Source organism: Acanthaster planci, linkage group LG09, assembly GCF_054643075.1.
Source record: "Acanthaster planci isolate LZ-2023a linkage group LG09, COTS_SCS, whole genome shotgun sequence".
In the NCBI taxonomy this organism is placed as follows: domain Eukaryota; kingdom Metazoa; phylum Echinodermata; class Asteroidea; order Valvatida; family Acanthasteridae; genus Acanthaster; species Acanthaster planci.
Window position 1 is genome coordinate 4,669,198 of NC_141785.1, and position 20,335 is coordinate 4,689,532.

The following is a 20,335-nucleotide window of genomic DNA, read 5'->3' on the forward strand; positions in this document are numbered from 1 at the left end:
GGGCTAGGCATTTCGAGAGTCTAGCCCTACCAACGTTTCTGCTAGCCAAAAAAGATGCAGGTAGTTGTGTCCCTCGCGTTGAGGGCCGCGGACCTTTTCCATAGGGGCGTGGCCCTGTTATCATTGGGGTTAGCAAGACGCTGGTACGTCCTCTCACCTTCCCGGGGGTGAGGGGGCGCGCGTGAGTAGGCAAGGGCACTCTCCTTCGGGAGGGCGGACCGGACAGTGGCAGATGGTGCCCCTGCGGCCACAGGGTAGTACCAGTCTGTCCAGCGATGGGCCCGCTAATTGCCGAAAGCGTGCGGGGCTGGTATCCTGGGACCTTCACGTGGTGGCCCTGTTTTCACTAACCTTACCAGGATAATCATCGTGCTGCAGTTTCAAAGGTGAGCATGTGACTACTCGACAGTGGAATTTATCGAGACAACTTTGTTTATTCTTATGCTTATCAAGAATTTGTTTCCAAATAAAGACTCCCTTACAGAGTTGGAATAAAGAATGTGGAAGTGACCTTTTTTGCCCTTTACGATACTGGAACACCACTTACTGTTTGCCTTCTTGCATATGAGACTGACAGGAAAGTTCAAAACCTATTCCAAAATTTAAAAAAAATTGCAATCTATATAGAAAACCCCTGAAAATTATGATTGATTCTCAAACTTTTTTTTCATGTTGAAATATCTTATGTGAAACCATAGTCAAGTTCAAGCAAGTAAATGTGTTGATATTTAAACGCACTTCACTTTAATAGTTTCTTTTTTGTTCTATTTCATTATGACAGGTAATGAACTCTGAAGTGATGCACGAGGGACGTGATGATCAGATCCTTTACCTGCTGACTGGTATGTCATTTTGCTTTTGCAAACTGCCACTCGATCACAGCACCAAGAGATGCAAGAGAATCTTGCTTAGAATTTGCACAGACTCTCCCCTACATTTCCTGAAACGTAAAATGAAGTCATATTATTCACCAGTCTTGTTTAGCATCGGCAATGTTTATCAAATCATTTTGCACCCCAAAATATTGCCATTTTTAGCCCAGGGTATAGTGCACGCCCTGTCATACTCGCTCACTTCCAATCAGAAAACCAATCAGACTTCTTTTGTATAGGTAGCGAAATTAGGGACCTGGTGACGACACCATCACTGACGTTATGCATGAAACCAGATATACATTTCTTACAGTGAAATTCATTAGTCAGGCTCATTGTCAGTTTGTCACCATTCGTTGTGCCAATACTACTGGTCCAAGGTCATATAAAAGTACTTCCCAGATCACCTTTGGAAGTGAAAATTTGAAATTTGTAGCCTTTTTTAGCAGTTGAATACTTGAAGAGTCCTACAAGTAAGGATTGACCAAAAGTAGAACAAGCCTCTCAAGCTCTGGAAAGTTATGAAGCTGTTGTATGTTGAGATAGAAATGGAATGGGGTGTAAAGTCCTGCCCCAGAGTCCCTCAATTAGAGCTACTGAGGATTGGGGAATGTGATTTAACAAGTTTATTTTTGTTGTTTTACAGATGATTCCTGGACACCTCGATTTGAATCAGCAAGGAAGGCTGGAACCAACACTCGCACATACAGCTCACTGGGAGAATGGAGCAGTGAAGATGCCCGCATACTCGAATCTAATGGGACATGATTCTACCATTTGAACTGCAAGTGAAACAATGGACCTACAGTCAGACAAGATCATGTATCAATCAATTTGCCGTTATCCAGGGTTAGCCTGCCACATGAAACAAATTGAACATTATGTATATTTCTAAAATGCAAGCCAATTGCGCTTTTTTTCTGACATACGCATCCGCATGTATTGATCCATTATGCTATAGTATTAAACAGTATTTGCAGATCATTTCCTCACAGCCATAAAAACAATTCTGGTAACCACTATCCATTAACCGTATGAACCTCAACCAACCCCCAACCATCAGCAGTAAATAACCCCTTTAACCAGTAACCATTTACGATAAGAATGTCAGCCAAACCCTAACCAAATCATTAACCGCAGTAAGGCCTAACCGCATGAACCTCAACTATTTCCCAATCATTAACAATAAATAACAATCCTATTAACCATAAGAACCTCAACGAACCCCCAACCATTAACAAACATATGTAACCACTAGCCATTAGCCTATTACCAATTACCCATTTCCTAATTAATCAAAATGAGGAATGTGATCTGTCTAAATGCTGTAAAATACTTTGAAAAAATAAAGCGTTGCTGATGTACTTCACTGCATTTGATGTGCTCTTTTGTGTTCAAAAATCAACAGCACATTTCTCAACTTGCCTTGAATTGAAATTTTTAAAAAAGTTTTTAAAAATTGTTGTAAATGCCCCAACTAGGCATTTTTTTTGAAAAGTTTCTTTTAGTCTTACCTTGGCCCAAGTGAGAATTAGTTTATCTGCGCAGGTTCCCTGGATAAAATAAAGGCATAGTCTTCAACAAAGAAGGCAAATCAATATTAACCTCTGTCGCAGTGAACTACAAGTCTAACTTTGACTTTGAGAATTGAGAAGGGAGGAACTTGTGGACATGACTCAAGCCACAGTGTTTGAAAGAAACAGCTGTCTTGGAGAAATTGGAAGAACAATATTAGTGAGGAAGAGGTTGCAAGGATTCTAAATAACGTACTGGAAGGAAATTGGCTCCTGTCTGGGATCCATCTAGCAGAAGCTATGCTCATGCAACCTCAAGGAATGGCCATACCAGTGAGTATTACTTAGTTACAACTAGTCTATCATTTTTTATAACTCTTCAAACACAGATTCTGTATTTTGAGTGGCCTAGAGCTAGTCCATGGCATTTGCCATATATATTCTGTCTTGTAATTTTCACAGCCAAAAGAACAGCACATGTACCTTGAAATCTGAAATGCTGCACCTATATAGCAACCAAACCATGACCACAGGTATTATAATTATGTTAATGCATACTGATGTGTGTTAAATATTTCACACATTTTACTACAGAGGTACCTGTGAGTTAACCTGTTTCATGAACAGGTAGTTTGGATGAGAGCTGGCAATTGTTCAACCAATATCTTTTTCAGATAAACATTGTTTAATATAGAGATCAAATAAATCATTTAAATCAATCAGAATCTGTGGTAGAAGTGTTATAAACAATATTGACTGCTTTATTTTCAATATTTTGTGGTGTATTAAAACTCGCCTCTGAGATTATCGATGCCTAGGGCCCCCCATTTAAAAATAACAGCCATGTGAGGATGAAGAAGATAAAATTAAAAACAGAAAAAAAAATTACATGGTTTTATTGGACATGTTCCCCAACACAATTTCTATTCATGCAGTGTGTGTACCAAAGAAAGAAACCACCATTAAGTTCAATTGTCCAACTGCGAAGTTCAAGTGCTAAATATTCTAACACTGAAGATGTCACAAGAACTTGACAAATATTGAGCTGTACGGATTTCAAGATTTCTGTGGCTAGATATCTAGCTGGTTTGTCCTTTTTAACACTGAAATGTGCTGGAAGCACCCAAAATGTATCCGTTACTTGGTTGGACCAATCCCCATCAACTGTACTATTGATAAAATGTTTTATGATTACTTCCCTTGATTCCCCAAGCGGGTATTAAGTTCCTTACTTTCTAATTAATGTCTGATAAAATAAAAGGAATTCTTCTCATTTTTATAGGAACCACACTCTGGTATGACGAGCGAGCTGAAACCGTGGACTGATGAAGAAACAAAAGTTTGGTACAAGGTATGTTATCTTCAAAAATTGTTGTTTTGTTTTGTTTTACAAAATACTTCATTGATTCCCCAGAGGGTAAATTTCTTACTTTTTAATTCATGTCTGATAAAGTAAAAGGAATTCTCTTCATTTCTTCAGGAACCACACTCTACTTTGGCGAGACCTGAAACAGTGGACTAATGAAGAAAATGAAAGTCTGGTGCAAGGTAAGTTATCACACCAAAAATCCAGGTTTACACATTCTTCCTTGATTTCTCAAGTGGATGAATTTCTTACTTTCTAATTATTGTCTGATATAGTAAAAGGATTTCTTTTTATTTCTACAGGAACCACACTGTCACTATGACGAGCGAGCTGAAGTAGTGGAGATGAAGAAAATGGAGGTTTGGTACAATGTAAGTTGTCAGCAAAATCTGTTTTTTACCATAGAGGAAGGACACAGCAGGAGTTGCTACTAGGGCACTTCAAAGTGTTCAATGATGGTCGCCGCCGAGTCAGATGAATAATAGAGAACATTCCAAAAATGCCTGATTACTGCCTGCATCTTAGCCGGACCAGCAGGGCCACCAGTAGGATATCCTAGCAATGCTTGTAGTCTTTTGCTTGCAATTAAATACAAATTATCGCTGTTGCCAGGAAATAGAGAGAAAAATCCCTGATGTTAGACCTACTTTTGCCATTGTAACTGAACCTTTTAAATTTGCTCCATTATCCATGGAAGGTTTGTAAGTCTCCTGCGTTCACATACCCCTGCCCAGCCTACATATGCAAATTTCCCATGTGCTGAAAGACGTGATTATGCATGCTGCCCCATGACCCTCCACAATGCACTGCGTTCCTGCCGCCGTGTCTGTCCTTTTCTCAGTGCCTGTCGTTTACGGATGTGTCTTTTATGGCATTTTCGAAGTTTCGATTTCCGTACCTTTCGCGTTTGTGAATTGACTTGATTCCTGTCACGAAATAAAGAGCAATTCCTTATCTCTTGGTAAGAGTGCTTTTTTCATATTTTGTTCTTTGCATGCTGTGTTTTTTGTGTTTCCTTTTTGCCCCTTTTTACTTTGCATCATACACGGGTTTGGGTGTGACCTATACTGTGGTGTGTTTGTTGTGGCTGTTGAACAGGGTCGGGAAGCACTTTGTTCTCTATGTGGTTCGAACAATAACAGCCCAATGCTATACGGGTCTGGTCACGGAGTAGGCCTTGGTGGTCTTCCCCGCTTCTTTGTGGTGTGGTTTGGTGTTATCTGATTGGCCGTCGCCCTGGGCCCTTAACCGGCTTCTGCTTGCCGCGAGCAGCACCCACTCGGAAGTCGGGCCAGTCAACTCCCTCTAAGCAGGCAACGGGTTTCACGGCGGGTTTTCCACTGTCCACCGTTTCTGCCACAGCGAGTCAGCTAGTCAGCATGTTGCCCAGCCTCCCGTTGCTTCGGACAATTGCGCCCCTTCTGGACTGCTTCGCTGTCGGGGCTTTCGTCCCCCACACCTCATCCGCAGCTCTAGCCTGTCGATGGACTCTGGTCATGAGGCGACCGATCCTGATCTGGGACGCTCCTCCCAGGAGATGACCGACCACTCGGGGGATCCCTGCCCGGTCCTTCCTCCAATTTCCCAGCCTCCAGCTCCCCCCGCACCGGCGAACTAAAAAGTGCAAGGTCAAGTCATCTTCATCTTCATCATCCAAGGCCAAGAAGAGACGCCAGACGCTCAGAGGCCTTCACCTCTATCGCTCGCAAGATAGACTCTAAGCCTCAGCCAGCTGTGACGGCACCTGACCCGGATCGCCTCCTGGCCGTCCCTCCTCCCTCACAGAGGGCCTTTTCGGAGACCGAGGTGACCTCTATTCTCCAACTAGAACCGTTTCGTCTCCTCAGCGGAACCCGGTGCTGCAGCAAGCCCCGCCTCATGGTGACTCGCTCCACTCGGAACTCAGCTTGGTTCTTCATTCTGCCGGTCTCCTCCGAGGATAATGACATCGACTTGGTGGCTGGTCTGACTCAGCCTGAGGGCCGCCTCCGCCTTCTTGAGCATGACATGATCCACGTCCTTGGGCTTCCGTCTTCAGGTCCCATGCCAACTGAACAGGGACATCATTTGTTCAAGCGCCACCCTTCATGCCTTGAGTCAGCTGAACCCGTCTTCTCAGAGATTCCCCCAGACCTTTCCTGTGTGGAGATGATGAATACCCTTGTGAAAGATAGGCGCTGGTGCACGGTTCCTCCCAGAGCCAATTCCTATTACCGCTTTCCTCAAGAGGATGTATCTCGCTTCTTGTCAACCCCAGATATCCCTGACGCCGCCAGAGACAAGATCTCGTCCGATTCAGGCAAACGCAATACCTTCCGGGATAAGGACAAGGCCAACTTTGAAGCAGTTCTCCATTGCTTAGATATAGCGTCCTGCTTCTGCCTCCGATGGTCAGCCTTCCTCCTATCAGAGTGTATTGCCTGAGCCTGTGAAGAAGACTCTCCAGTCTCCCAAGACTTTGCAGCGGTAGCTCTGCGAGGGCTCGAGGAGGGACTCAACTCGGTCTTCGAGCAATCTCCCTTCTGGCCACTTCTAGCCACAGAGCCAATACAGTGGATGCCATGAATATCCCCTACAAATATGTCAGGAACAAACTCGTGGATCTCCCGCCCGGGACGATTTCTTTGCCGGGAAGTTCACCAAGATCCTCGAGTCGGAGGTGAAGTGTATGGAGACCGCCAAGAAGATCTCGCTTCATAAAATTGCAGCTCCTTCCCATCGGCAGCCTTCACCACCACCGTGACGAGGGGTGGATCCGCCACGTCTGCAGGCTGCTCTTTTAAGTCATCCGCTCCGGGCAGCTACTCGGCCATTGCACCCCGGGCGAGCTCCGGCCACTTCAACTACATCTCTTATCTTGGTACCGCCCCATAATAAGCAACCCCATTTCTACCTTGTTCCCTCTTCCGCCGGATGTTCACAACCACCTCCGGTGGTGGACCGTCAACGAGCAGCTGTCGACTGGTCGTCCCTTTGCTCCCCCTGAGACCGAACGTCATGATGACAACGGACACATCACTATTCAGATTGGGGCCTCCCTTCCTCCACTTTGAGCATCCTCGGTTTGGGACTCTTCCTTTCGCAACAAACACATCAACTTCCTTCGCCACTTCCTTTGCAGCAGTACTTAGTGGGTTTCTCGGTTCGAATCCAGCCTGCGAGTGACAACTCCACAGTGGCAGGCATACATCAACAACCAAGGTGGCACTCGCTCCCCTCAACTTTGCGTCTATGGCAGATCCTCATGTGGGGGATTAATCATGGGATCGCCCCCCAGGCCGTTCACATAGCAGGAACAACCAACAGCATAGCTGGCGCTCTCTCTTGGGGCACTGTCCACCCGACGGAGTGGACTCTTCATTCGGGGCGTGGTCAGTCGGATCTTCACAGAGATCGAGCGTCCCCACGTCGACCTTTTCAAATCGGCCGACAATACTCATCTTCCAACGTTCTGCTCCAGGTTTCCTCACCCAAGAGCTTGGGCGACGGATGCTCTGGTGTAGACCTTTGCCCCAATGTCCCTCATCCCATGGGTCATATCCAAGATAGAACAGGAACCATACTGGGTCCTCATTGCCCCATTCTGGACTCGAGACTGACAAAACTTTTGGTTCGACGACCACTGATCCTTCTGCCCAGGGAGGACATTCTTCGTCAACCCAGGTCAGGAGTCCTCCATCCAGCACCGGGCGATCTTCACTTGACATGCCGGATATTGTCCAACGATCGTTCAGAGCATCAGGCCTATCTGCGGATGCTGCGTCCATGGCAGCCTTGGGCCGAGGACTGTCCACACACAAAATTTACAACAGTCGACTACAACATTTTACTAGATGGTGTGACGATCGCAACCATAATGTTTCTCCAACTGAAGCTTCTGTGAGCTCCGTTGGAGACTTTTTCATGTATCTGTTTCACTCGAGCCTCCAGATTGCCACTATCCGCAGCTTACCAGTCAGCCTTGGTGGCCGTTCATTCCGGGTTCAGCGATGGATCAACAGTTTCTGACAACCCTGCCATTCACCAATGTGTTGTCAAGCGTCCTCACGTCAAACGCCTTGTTCTATCCTGAGACCTTGGAAGTGTCTTGCGCGTTCTCACAGGTCCCCCCCCTTGAGCTGCTTTCTGATGCATCCGATCTCCATCTCGGCATCAAACTGGCGTTCCTCCTGGCGGTCGCCACTACCATATGTGGCAGTGAGCTACATGCTCCGTCAACTGCTGAAGGTCACATCCACTGGGAACCGCACAGGGTTTGCCTTATCCCAGCCATCGAGTTCCTGACAAAGAATCAGACGCCTACCTTCCAGCCTCCCGGCATATTCGTCCCCGACATAGCCTCCCTTTCGGGAGATAACTCTGACAAGAAATGGTGCCCGGTTTGTACTCTCAAGTGGTACCTCGCCAGGATCAAGCATCACCGGAATTCCTGTTCCATGCAAGCCCTTTCATCCAGCGACAAAGGACAATTGCCCAATGGACAGTCTCGGCCATCATCTCGGCCGCAAACCAGGACTGGCCGACACGACATGACATGACCCAACCTCACGTCAGACCCCATGATGTTCGGGCCGCCTCCGCATCCTGGTCATACTTTAAAGGTGTTTCCCTGGCGGATATCTGCTATGCAGCTTGCTAGAGATTCCCGTCCACCTGCACCAAGTGCTATCTGGAGGATAGGAGCGAGGCGGCTCATGGCGTAGTGACCTTGCACTTGGCGGTTGGGACAGCATCCATCATCATAGATTCCTCTTTCTTATGGTGAGTGTTCGCTTGGGCGACACCTGCTTATGTTCTCTTGACACTACTCTCTTGGTGCCACTCTGCATATGTAGGCTCGACAGGGGTATGTGAATGCAGGAGACTCCTCCCCCACATTAGTGTGGGTCAGGTCTCCTAGTGATACATACCCCTGCCCCGCCGCTCACGCCTGTCCTTCCCCACTTTGGCTCCCGGGATTTCTCCGCTTCTAATAGAAGGACAAACATGTTGGTGGGACATACCGCAGTGAATTGTGGAGGGTCATGGGGCAGCGTGCATAATCAAGTCCTTCGCCGAATTGTAATAGGCACATGGGTAATTTGCATGTGTAGGCTGGGCAGGGGCAAGTATCACTAGGAAACCCGCCCCACACTAATGTGGGGGAGGATTTTATTCTCCTTGCAATACATCAGTTTTCAAAGCCTTGATACGAATTTGGCCAAGACTGGCCAACTACTACTGCTACTGGAAAGCTTAGTTCATTAGGAACAAAATGCACTATTTCATCACTGGGAGTGATCGTGAAATCTCATAAAATATGCTTTTGTACAAATGACATAATAAAATTTATTCAAACAAAACACAAGATCTTGTAAACAATCCGATTATTTATTCCCAAAATAACTCCAGAAGAAAGAGCTCATTAAGGGCAATGACTGCATATATAGATTTAGGGCACACAGCGTAATGCAAGCAACTGTGCAAGCATTAAATTTGATGTTGTCATGAGATCATACCAAGCACCAACAAAGGCATGAATATTCAATTTTCTATTTTCAGTACACCAAGTTTTAAGGATGCAGATTACCAGCAAAAAATTGCAGTGGCGATCATGGGGTACAAAGGGGAGTGGTGGATGTGAAATAAATGGTGTGAAGCAAGCGCTGGCTGCGCTCTAGCTATGGACATACCAGGCATGCCAGAAAGTGGTAATTGGCCAGATGTTACCCCCCTGGCAGTTCCAACTCCTGTGTCCTTCCTCTATTCTTCCTTGATTCCCAAGTGGGTAGATTTCTTACTTTATAATTAATGTCTGATAAAGTAAAAGGAATTCATTTTCATTTCTACAGGAACCACATTCTACTATGACGAGTGAGCTGAAACGGTGGAGATGATGAAAATGAAAGTTTGGTATAAGGTAAGTTATCACTGAAAAACTTTTTTAACCACTTCCTGCCGGGGCAGTTATCAATGTTGATGATGCTGGGCCGGGATATTTATCATTTTTTTCTGTTTTTAAAATTCTTCAAAAATTCCTATCTTCATATACTGGACACTCACAAACATGTGAAGGACTGTCTGGTGTCCACTCTTGCTTGACAGGCAAAATCTATTGACGCCTGAATATTTCAGCCAGGCTGGCAGCCTTGTAAAAAAGAGCCCACATTGTGTGGTGTTGTATAACTTTCTTCATCACTGGGGTGGTGGAGCACTTATGTCCCCGGTGATAATCCACTCGCTCTCAATGCCCCAAACCCCGGTACACTGTTTCAAAATAAGGCTGGATTATCTCCACTTTTGAGAGTGAAAAAATGTTGGTAATGCCCAGCAGCCTGGTCTTTTGTTCCGAGTACGTTTTTCTTTGTTACAAGGCCCTCTTCCCTTTATCCGAGTTTGGAGACCTCGGCCGCGCATATAAAGCAAACGTGTCCGGATCCGAAATCCCCGGCAAGAAGCGGTTAAAACCAATTTAACCATAACGCCGTTTGCCTTTTTCACCCTTAAGTTCATATTTCTCATTGTTTTTGTTTCAGCATCTGCTCAGAAGGTGTGACCATCCAAGTAGAGGCCGGGGGACAAGATTGCATGTTCACTAAGGTGAGGTAACCATTTCTTACAGGCGTGAACATGCACAAGACCCCCGGATCGCAGGATTCATCCAAGATGGTGAAAACAGTACGCGAGACAGGTCATCTCAAGTAAAGGCCGGGGAATTCACGAATTGCATGTTCATAAGGTGAGGTAACCATTTCTTACAGGCGTGAACATGCACAAGAACCCCGGATCATAGCAACCAGGCTTGGTAAAGTAACCCTTTGTTTTCCAAGCTAACTTGAAATGCTCTTTTTCCAGTTAGCTTCTGGACCATCCGGGGAAAGTGTCTACAAGTCACCTTTTGAATATATTTCCAAATTCGGTTGCAAGCTCAGCTTGAATAAAAAAAAATTGAAGAAAGAAGGTGGACTAACTGGTTGATGGAAATTGCTTTGAAAACTTTGTGCGAAATTAAAATTGTATTGGGTTGTTGGCCAAGGTTCATTGTTAGCACAGAAATGGATCACTTTCAAGTCAGTTTAATATTTTCCCAGAATGGTTCAGCTGCATGTTGTGATTGTGCGGGGTGGTGGTCTCTCACAGGTCATCGGCTCAAATTGAGCATATTTCCTACAAGTCCAATTCTATAAGGACTATGGGATCAGCTATATCCCGATGTCCTCAAGACGGGTGATGGGATCTTCTATATCCCTATATCCCCAACGCAAGACCAGCAGGACTGTGGGATCTGCTTTATCCCTTTGTCCATCCGGGGGCGGATCTTGGGTGCCAATCAAAGGGGGGACAACTGTAACTCAGCTCCTTGGGGAGCTTGCATATTAATATTTATCTGACGCATCAAACGGCACAATTTTCTCTTTGAGAGAAAAGCAATACGATAATTGTCATGACAACGGCATCAAATATCTCAATCGGGTATGAAAATGAATCAAAACGTGATGGTCAACTAGGAAAAATTAAGAGTACCGTAAGGTTAGGGAACTTGCCCCTGGATCCGTCCCTGCTGCAAGGCTCCACCAGCGGTCATCTGTAGGGCTTAGGTAACTCCCCTTCAGGGACTTTTTTCTTAGTAGTGAAACCTGAAAGTTTCACTATAGGATTTTTTTCCTTTAGTCTCAGTCGGATCTGTTATATCCCTCTGAGAAGTGCAGAGACTATGGGATCTCCTATATCCCAATGTCGTTAGGGCTTAGGTGGGTGCGGAGGTCGATATGAAATTGGAACTCGCTCCAGTTGGAGTCCTGGGGGGTTTCAATGCGAGTTGTGCGGAAGGGGCTAGGCAATTCGTGAGTCTAGCCCTACCAACGTTTCTGCTAGCCAAAAAAGATGCAGGTAGTTGTGTCCCTCGCGTTGAGGGCCGCGGACCTTTTCCATAGGGGCGTGGCCCTGTTATCATTGGGGTTAGCAAGACGCTGGTACGTCCTCTCACCTTCCCGGGGGTGAGGGGGCGCGCGTGAGTAGGCAAGGGCACTCTCCTTCGGGAGGGCGGACCGGACAGTGGCAGATGGTGCCCCTGCGGCCACAGGGTAGTACCAGTCTGTCCAGCGATGGGCCCGCTAATTGCCGAAAGCGTGCGGGGCTGGTATCCTGGGACCTTCACGTGGTGGCCCTGTTTTCACTAACCTTACCAGGATAATCATCGTGCTGCAGTTTCAAAGATGAGCATGTGACTATTCAACAGCGGAATTTATCTAGACAACTTTGTTTATTCTTATGCTGATCAAGAATCTTTTTCCAAATAAAGACTCCCTTACAGAGTTGGAATAAAGTCAGCCATGTGGAAGTGACCTTTATTGCCAATGGTCAATAAAACTTACTGTTTACCTTTGCTGTACGAGTTCTAAACTTCAAAAGTTCAAAAACTTTCAATCTTTATGGAAAAAGACTTGAAGAGTACAATTAATTTTGGATATGTTTCTTCATTTTCAAAAATGTCATGTGGAACCATAGTTAAATTTAAACAACGAAATGTGCTGAAATTGGAATTGTTTCCATTTGAATAGTTTCAGCTTTTCTTGTTCTTGACAACAGGTAATAAAGAACCATGACGCGATACACTTTGAGATGTAACGATCAAATTCTTTACCTTCGTAACTTCAACTAGGTCACAGCAGCAACAGATGCATTGATGGCATCTTGTTCCTTTATCCCCAGAAACCTCAGTTACTCTGCCTCCAACTGCCCTCGTTTTGTTGATTGTGGATTTAATTTTGCCTTGGATTTTTCACAAACTTTCTCCTACATTTCCTGAATCTTGAACTGAAATCCTATTTCCTCCTACATTCTTTCAGCGAAAAATTCATTTCTTATCTATTTCTTCTTCATGTAATAAACCAAAATGCAACAAAGACAGGACAGAGAAAGACAAAGAACATGATTTTTTCATTGGTGAACAGTTGGTCTGGTTGTGTGGCGAACCTTGACTGTGAGATTCACAACAGAAAGGAGGAGACTGTGTGGACTTCAGTTGGTTGGAACTTCAAGAATGCGTGTGGAAGGCACACCAATCGGCCATTTCCGTAGCTCGCAAATCAGCTTGCCTCTTAGGCCGGCAAATGGCCTCTACTAAACGGTGCCAGATGACCATAGACATTGGCAAAAAGCCTGTCGGCGCCCAAAAGTTGACAATTTTGTCACTTACACACAATCCTTACAGTAACCAAGACTGGTGGAACAAGGCCTTTGATTATTAATCTGAGAGGTACAGAAAGGTCAATTTTCAATGCTAATGACAAAAATGTCGGCGTTTGATTGAAGACTGAGTTTGGAGTCGAAGGAGGAAGGCTGAAACTGATGTTCAATAAACGCCAATCATGAATGGCTCGATTGAAGTGCTCGTCATCAGGACAAATTGATGGCCAAAAGTATGCTGAAATCCATTTTGGAACGATGAGAGTGCCTTTACTGTTACACAATGATAAGTGATTCTGTGTGTGCACTACAAGTGAAATAGGAGGGCGCGAGTGATTGTTTTCGTCGGACCAATTGTAACAAAAGGCATCCAACCCGCAACAGCTCTGCACCAAATCCTAAAGTTGAACTTTTCCACCTTAAAATTGGTAGGGGATGCAAATCGAACCCAAGTATGTGGGTCCCACAGGCCGTTGATCAGGTCAAGGGAGGCATGGTCAATGGACCAGTCTTGGAAAGTGGACACTCTACTAATAGACTACCAGCGATGCTATTGCCTTTGCGAAGTATCCATTTCAGTAAGATGACTATGTTGTGCTTCAAACAAAGTAAAAAAAAAACTGACAAGGACAAATACCAGTTCGGTGATAACAGGCTTGGAAATAAAGATCAGATCATCCTATAGAGTTCTGTTCTCAGTAGCGCAATACATGGCTCGCGACCCTAAACGGGCAACAGGGCCCAGTGCAAGGGACATAGAGACAAGTTGTCCAGTAACTCTAGCAAGCGACCTAGCTGGTGTACGGATAGAACTCGCGTGGGCGGTAAGAATACTATTTTCAGTGGATGACTGAAGTTTGATTATTTTAGACTGAGGGACAGAAAATGTCAAGAAATTGGAATCAAGTATGAGGCCGAAATATTTGATCGAGGTCTGTGGCTGCCATACACATTTGGTTTTACTCGGAACAAAGCCGCTGTGAATAAGGGAATCTTTGACGATCGCCGAGTAACGTGATGCAGATTGGCGATCTGCAGATATCACTAGACCGTCGTTGATGTACATGAAGCACGAGATGCCAAGTGCTTGCCAAGAATACACAAGAGGTCTGGTGACCTTGGTGAATAAGTAGCATGCGCTGGATAAGCCGAATGGAAGGACGTGGAAGATGTTGTGTATGTATCTGCTGTCACGTTGGCAATGTTTCCTTGAGGACCCAAGACATCTTTGGTGTGCCGGAAATATGTCTAAATGATGATAACCGGACTCAACACTAAAATAGTGGTCTTTGTGGTCTAGGACTTGCGAGATATGCTTGAGGTCCTCGTATTTGAACTTGGTTTTAGCACAAATTTGTTAGGTTGACGGAGGTCAAGAACAAGCCTTATTTTTTTCCCTACCGCAATGGTAAGGGGATTGCAGCAATTGCCGACTCGACAAATTCAGGGTGCTCTAAACTCAGTCTATTATTCGTCGCAAAAAATGGAGGAGGTGTCACAAGAAAGAAAATCTTCTAGCCAAACTCGATGACGTCAATTACAAAAAATCACCAGCCTTCAAAGTATCTTTCCAGTGTTCTAATTGGGTAATTAATCTACCTTGTACTCCTTGTGGAGGGGAAGGATGACCTTGACAATGTTCCCTGTCACCGTAGGTTCTAGGGGCTGCTGGAGGTCCCAACTGTCCTTTTTGATGGGCATGCTGATCGCACGTGAACTTGTATGCCGCACTGGAAGCATATGCGGCTGTCAAAGGGGCGAAAAATTGGCTGCCGCAGATAAGGGCAAGAGCAAAAGACACCAGTAGCCTTGGAGTGGTGCTCGGTGTCTTAGCGCTGTTGAGTCGCTTCTTTGGGGCCGGTTTCTGGGCAGCAGCGGCTTTCTGTGCTTTTTTTATTTGCTCTTTATCAGAGGCCAAGTCGTCAGCGACATATTCTTTGACCACGCCGCAGCCTAGCTCTGACCGGTCGGCGATGCATATCTGCCTCTGGCGTTCCTTGATTTTGTTGACGGCTTCCTCTGTATCAAGTGCTTCAATGCTATGGAGTGCACTTTGGACGAGAGCAAGGATCTTTCCACAGTTGTTTATGTTGCTGCTGGTTCCCTTCTCTCTTGAGAACCGGGACGTCCGCCGAGAGTCTCTACTTTTTGCAAGCAGCTTTGACTGGTGAGTCTAACGAGACTGGATGGCTCGCAAGATTTCTTGGTTTCCTTCAGTAGCTTGCGAAAGCGAGGGATTCTCCTCTTGAGACATGTTCTCGTATCGTAAAAGGATGTGTAAGGTGTAAAGACCAATAAGAATTGTGTAACGGCGAGGTTCGACTGCTTGACCGAGAATGGGCTGAAAGCCCACTCTTGGCTATATATTCATTGGATGATTACGTAATAAAAAATGTAACTTCTTCTAGAGCATACAGTACGCTCGCACCTGTCATGCAAGCGCAAAAACCAAAAAAAATTCCACTTCTCCATTCGACTTGTTTTGCAAGGGCAGTGTCTACCAAATCATTTGATCATTGTGCACACCAAAATACCACCATTTTTTATTGGAAAAGCAATTTTACATTTGTAAAATTGAAGTATCAAAATTTTAACAACTTGTTAAAAGGCAACGGATAAAGATCCCAATGTACGTCCTTTCAAACAAAGTTCTTTATCAGTATCTATCCAATCAGACGGGTGCATTTTTTCTGCAAATGTGTAAGATGTTCTTTTGTTTGGTTTTGGAAGGTTATGGCAGACTAGAAGACTGTTGGCTTGGAGTCTCTCTTGTTGGGTGAAGCACCCAGAGGCCAGATATATTCACAGACTGATGAGGTGTTTGATTACCATGGCAACACCAAGGCCGGCGTTCCCCCTGGACTTCGCCCTGGAAGCATTCAGGGAGCAAGAGAACCTCAGACAGTACCTCGTGGAGATTGGATTTAGCGGTATGAGCGTTTATGTATTGTTCAAGTGTAAATAAGGAGTTTTAGGCCGTGTGAAAAGAAAGACTGGCCTCCCAGCCCTTTTGCCCTTAGTGTCTGTCTTGGATTGGGAGGTGAATTCTTGGAGGCACTTTTCTCCAGCAATGTCTTGCTAACTGCTTGAAAATATTGAAGAAAATCCAGTCTATCTTGGACGAAAGTGTCATGGCCAAAAAGTTGCCTCCTTTTTAGAAACAAGGGGAAAAAGTGAATGAGAAAGTTTAATATCTGGCGGGAGTTTAGAGCCCCCATCAATTAAAAAGTAACTTGTAAAAGTTCCAAATTGTAGTAGTGAATTGTCCTTTTGTATTTCTTGGTATTTGGTATGTCCAGGGGCACCAACCCAGGAAAGGTCATGGATGTTGTGGAGTGGGTGGAGCATACGCTGGATGACAAACACACTGATGACATCTGCATGGCAACACACATCAAGTAATGACATCTACTTCGAGGTACACAAGGCAGCTTGACCGGAATTATTCAAGACTGTCAAAAAATGCCGCACAAAAACCTATTAAAAGATTTGATTGGAGGTTGGCAGTTTCAGTCCTTGAAAACTCTGCCCTGAGACTGAATGGTCTTCAAACAGATCTCCCTGATCACATTACCACAACTGTCCTCTGACTTTTTTGGTACACCAGCTTCAATGCACTCCTACATACTTTATTCCTAAAATTAAATTAGTAACAATGTTTTTTAAAAGCATTGGCTTTGACCGTGAAGCTGAAAATTTTGAAGAAAAAATCTAAGAAACTTACATCAAGGAGGGCACTCCCTCAAGAAGAGCTCTTTGAAACTTTCAAACAAAATTACATTGTAAATTTGGGAAATTTCAAAATGACACAAGCTAGAAGTAATATTTTAAAAGTGTGATAATTTTGTGATTATTTCCTGTAATTGGAAGGTGCATTCTCTGACTAAATTTTGAGGTAGTTATCAAATTCTCTTACATGATCAAACCAGATGACATTTAAATTCAGGATGTTTTCAACCTCAAGCTGTCCTGAAAACTGAAAGCTTTTGTATTTGCAACGAGAAATCTCGTGAGGAATTTTATGATCATTTCTTACCTTCTGTTTACTTTTTAGCAAATGATTTGGTAAAGAAAACAAGAATTACATTTGCTTCAAAAGGGCTTGCAGTTGTGGAAGATTTCTAAAGCAAAATCACGTTCTTTCCATTTGTGAATTTCCCCCATTCATGTCCAAGTGCTCAGTTTTCTTAATTTTTGAATCACTGTTTAAATTTATAGAGCCACCTCATGATTGTTTCAATGTTACAAAGTTCAATGCAGCGTTCAAAAGGTCAGCAGGCAGTACAGTTTGGCTTGTGACTTTTCTATGAGCAACTTTGCTCCTATAAACCACTCTCATTTGCCTACAACTTATGACAAAGTTTGCAGAAATAGCACCTTTTGGTGATAATGTCAAAAGAGCAGACACTATACTTTGTTTTCAAGGAAGTGAACTTCAGTACTTAAAGATTTCTTGTCGTAGTAGTTTTGAGGATGGAAATCTGTAATTTTGGAAAAGGAGCCTTGTGTTCTTGACGGTCATAATCTTTGCCCTTTGCTTGAAAGTGTTGCAAGAGTCAGATGATTAATGGAAGGTGTTTATTTTGATATAATTTAGTTTGTGAAAATTTTCAAGTATTCAGTGGAGTTAAATCTGGTGTCGAGTGCAATGAATAAATTCTCAGTAATGTCGTTGACTCAAACTGTCAATTTGTTTCATGAAATCTTATCTCACCATGTTTTTATCCTCTTGGATTGAATTAACGTTGCCCCAAATTTAACCTGCTTTTATTACAAATTTCTGTGTAACCCGTGGCCTGAGTTTAGGTAAATAGTAACTAATTTTTAAAAACCAGGAGCAGGTTGGGAGATACCATAAAATAATTTGCTTTGTTACCTGAAGCTGAAGTTATTTGAACCATGCTCATCACCACTTGCCATACTGTCTTCTATTTCTAATCCATGTCATCTCCCAACTGAAATTCTGTGCATACTTCCATTTTTTTTTCCAATTATTGAAGGAGATCACAGTAAAAGCTAGAGTTGACAGGCCAATTCTTTTACGTTGCACAAATTTGGCCCTAGAACAGAGTGTGTATTGTGTTCGGTTACACTGACTTGTAAGTTAAAAACGAGCACGCACTTATGTGCTCTGCGCACATGAAGCGAATCATATCTCAGTGCACTTGTGTGTGTTTCACATGCACGCATAAGCTTCCACGAGGTTCCAAGTCATTGCGTTAAATTTATGTCTTATGCCACGTCCCCTCCAGTTCTACTTGGGATCTCTATGGTCTCATTTTAGATGAGAAAGCAGCCAAATGCTCTCTGTTGTATGGGGCTTGGCGGTGGTCTTTGAACTTTGTCCCAAATGTTTAGTTGGGTTTCCTTGCATGGTCTACAACAATCAGATGTCTGCATTGAATTATAGCAAGATATATTGGCGCCTGGGAGCCCATCCTCAAATAGTTACATGTAGTTGTTTTAAAAAAGCTTCCGTTTCCATCATAAAGCCGGTTTTTACTTAGCCCAGGTGGTATGCCAGTCTTCATTACATTAAGACTAATCAATCTGAACATGCGGTGCAGTGCCAACTATCTTGAGACTTCACAGGGTACATGCGGAAATAAAAGTCAGCGAATGACCCGTTTAGCATAAAGCCTACTCATGTTCGCAAACTTAAGTTAATCTCTTTTTTTTTTTTTAAACTCCATATAACTCCGTCGATCTTTCTGTCAATCGTACCTGTTGGCAAACACACTGACATCCTGAAAGACAATCTGCTAAAACGACCAAAAAACCCCCAAAATCGACACTCTGCATAGAGAATAAAATCCCAAGGCCATCACAGTTTATTTCAAACTAGCCATGCATATGAGCAAGAGCTCTCAAACCACTGCACTATTGCACAAGTAGTCTCCAATCCTTATGTAATTATCACAAGATTTCTATTAAAATAGACATACTCTGGAGCTTTGGCATTACATTGGTAGTAATTAGACTTTACAAAACACATGTTAGCTGATGACAGAAACATATATTCCTGACAACTAGTAGCTTTTTTGTCTCTAAAGTGTTGTCATAACGATCCTTTAAGACCATTACAGGACCCAACATGACCCTGGTGAAGTTGAGTCACAAGCTACCAAAATGAACGGCAACAAAAGCTGCATTCGTTTGTCACTGTTCACCCAGTAAATTGTGACTGGTCTTGTAAACTTGTGTCTGGTCTTGTGACGGTCTCAACTACACAAACTTTGTCCGACTCCTAAAATTACGACTCCTCCCACACAACCACTGGCTCAAAAAGTGGCAAATGCATGCTATTTAGCATCAACAAGTGTCAACAACTTGAAAATTACCTCTGAAGATTTAAAAGTGGTTTTATCATTATTTTGGGGACTCTAAGACTTTGCACTGTGTAAGAGAAGCATCGAATTTGCTTCCATATTCACACACAAAAAAACAATTTTTTCACAATGTATGGTGGCCGCCATCCTGTACTTTGCCATCCACAAGAAAACAAGATGGCAGCCGGTCGAGCTGCCTCGGAGACCCGACTTTGTTACTCAAATGTCAACACTCAAATATCATGTCAGATAGATATATTGAATAAGATATGTAGGAGCCTAGTTAATATTGTAAATTAAAAAAAACTGCTTGGATTACTTGGTGACGCTTGTTGACGCTAAATAGCATAGTTTTGGAAGGTAATTTTCCAGCCATGGTATCAAATATTTTCCTGAGCCCTAACCCAATGTAAACATCCATGAAATTGGAAGGTCTGCAAATTGGAAACAAACTACACAAACTCTACAGTACATAGCACCAACAGTTACCGGTACGTAATTCTAAATGAACAAAAAGGAAAACTCAAGGAGACTGAGTTAAGTGTGTATCATTTCTTAGATTATTATGTCAACCATGGACACTGTGGTCAACTTAAGCAAACACAGATCTGTGCTAGCCCAGGTTGGACGTTGTCTTCCTTACACTACGACTGATGTCCAGAGTATAAAAGTCCTCCCACAATGCGAGATTTTTTCAATGTTCTTTTCTCAAATTTTTACAGACAGCTCCTTAATGTCATTTGCAAGTGTCTTGTATCCCAAATTCCATAAATGCTGTGTTGAAATTACTAAATATGCCTGCGGACAACGTATTTTGCAGGAAATTTTGCAAAACTCCATGCTTTCCGTCACTTTTTGCGAATTCGTTGTCCATGGGCGTATTTAGTAATTTCAACACAGCATTTATGGATACAAGGCACTTGTGGACGAAACTTGAGCTGTCTTCACCCGATAACAATTTGAGAAAACAAAAAAACACTATCTGTTTGAGGACGTTGGTGGCAATGCAATGTAGACGACGTCCAACCTTAGCTAGATCTGTGCTAGACCTCATGTTACGACAAGTACTATACATTTCCTCTTAAA

General features: G+C 43.7%; 1 protein-coding gene and 1 long non-coding RNA gene across 2 annotated transcripts; both read left to right on the forward strand.

Annotated features, from left to right (window-relative positions):
* The first annotated feature begins 309 nt into the window (after window positions 1–309).
* LOC110989430 (uncharacterized) lies at window positions 310–9,632 on the forward strand. The gene is made up of 7 exons (XR_015426463.1): window positions 310–386; window positions 782–842; window positions 1,519–2,719; window positions 3,669–3,737; window positions 3,867–3,934; window positions 4,055–4,123; window positions 9,584–9,632. It is a non-coding gene; the product is annotated as an uncharacterized LOC110989430 (long non-coding RNA).
* A 2,238-nt stretch (window positions 9,633–11,870) lies between these two features.
* LOC110989425 (uncharacterized) lies at window positions 11,871–18,835 on the forward strand. The gene is made up of 3 exons (XM_022253799.2): window positions 11,871–15,087; window positions 15,651–15,850; window positions 16,220–18,835. The coding sequence occupies exons 1-3, from the start codon at window positions 14,894–14,896 to the stop codon at window positions 16,354–16,356; spliced, it is 531 nt and encodes a 176-aa protein (XP_022109491.2). The 5' UTR covers window positions 11,871–14,893; the 3' UTR covers window positions 16,357–18,835.
* The last annotated feature ends 1,500 nt before the right edge of the window (window positions 18,836–20,335 follow it).

What these genes read in the sequence shown, in the direction of transcription:
- LOC110989425 (XM_022253799.2), top strand. Translation starts at nt 14,894, where the DNA reads ATGCATATCTGCCTCTGGCGTTCCTTGATTTTGTTGACGGCTTCCTCT. An exon ending in TTTGCAAGCAGCTTTGACTG is followed by an intron (nt 15,088 to 15,650) that starts GTGAGTCTAACG and finishes TGGTTTTGGAAG; the next exon opens with GTTATGGCAGACTAGAAGAC. An exon ending in CGTGGAGATTGGATTTAGCG is followed by an intron (nt 15,851 to 16,219) that starts GTATGAGCGTTT and finishes TGGTATGTCCAG; the next exon opens with GGGCACCAACCCAGGAAAGG.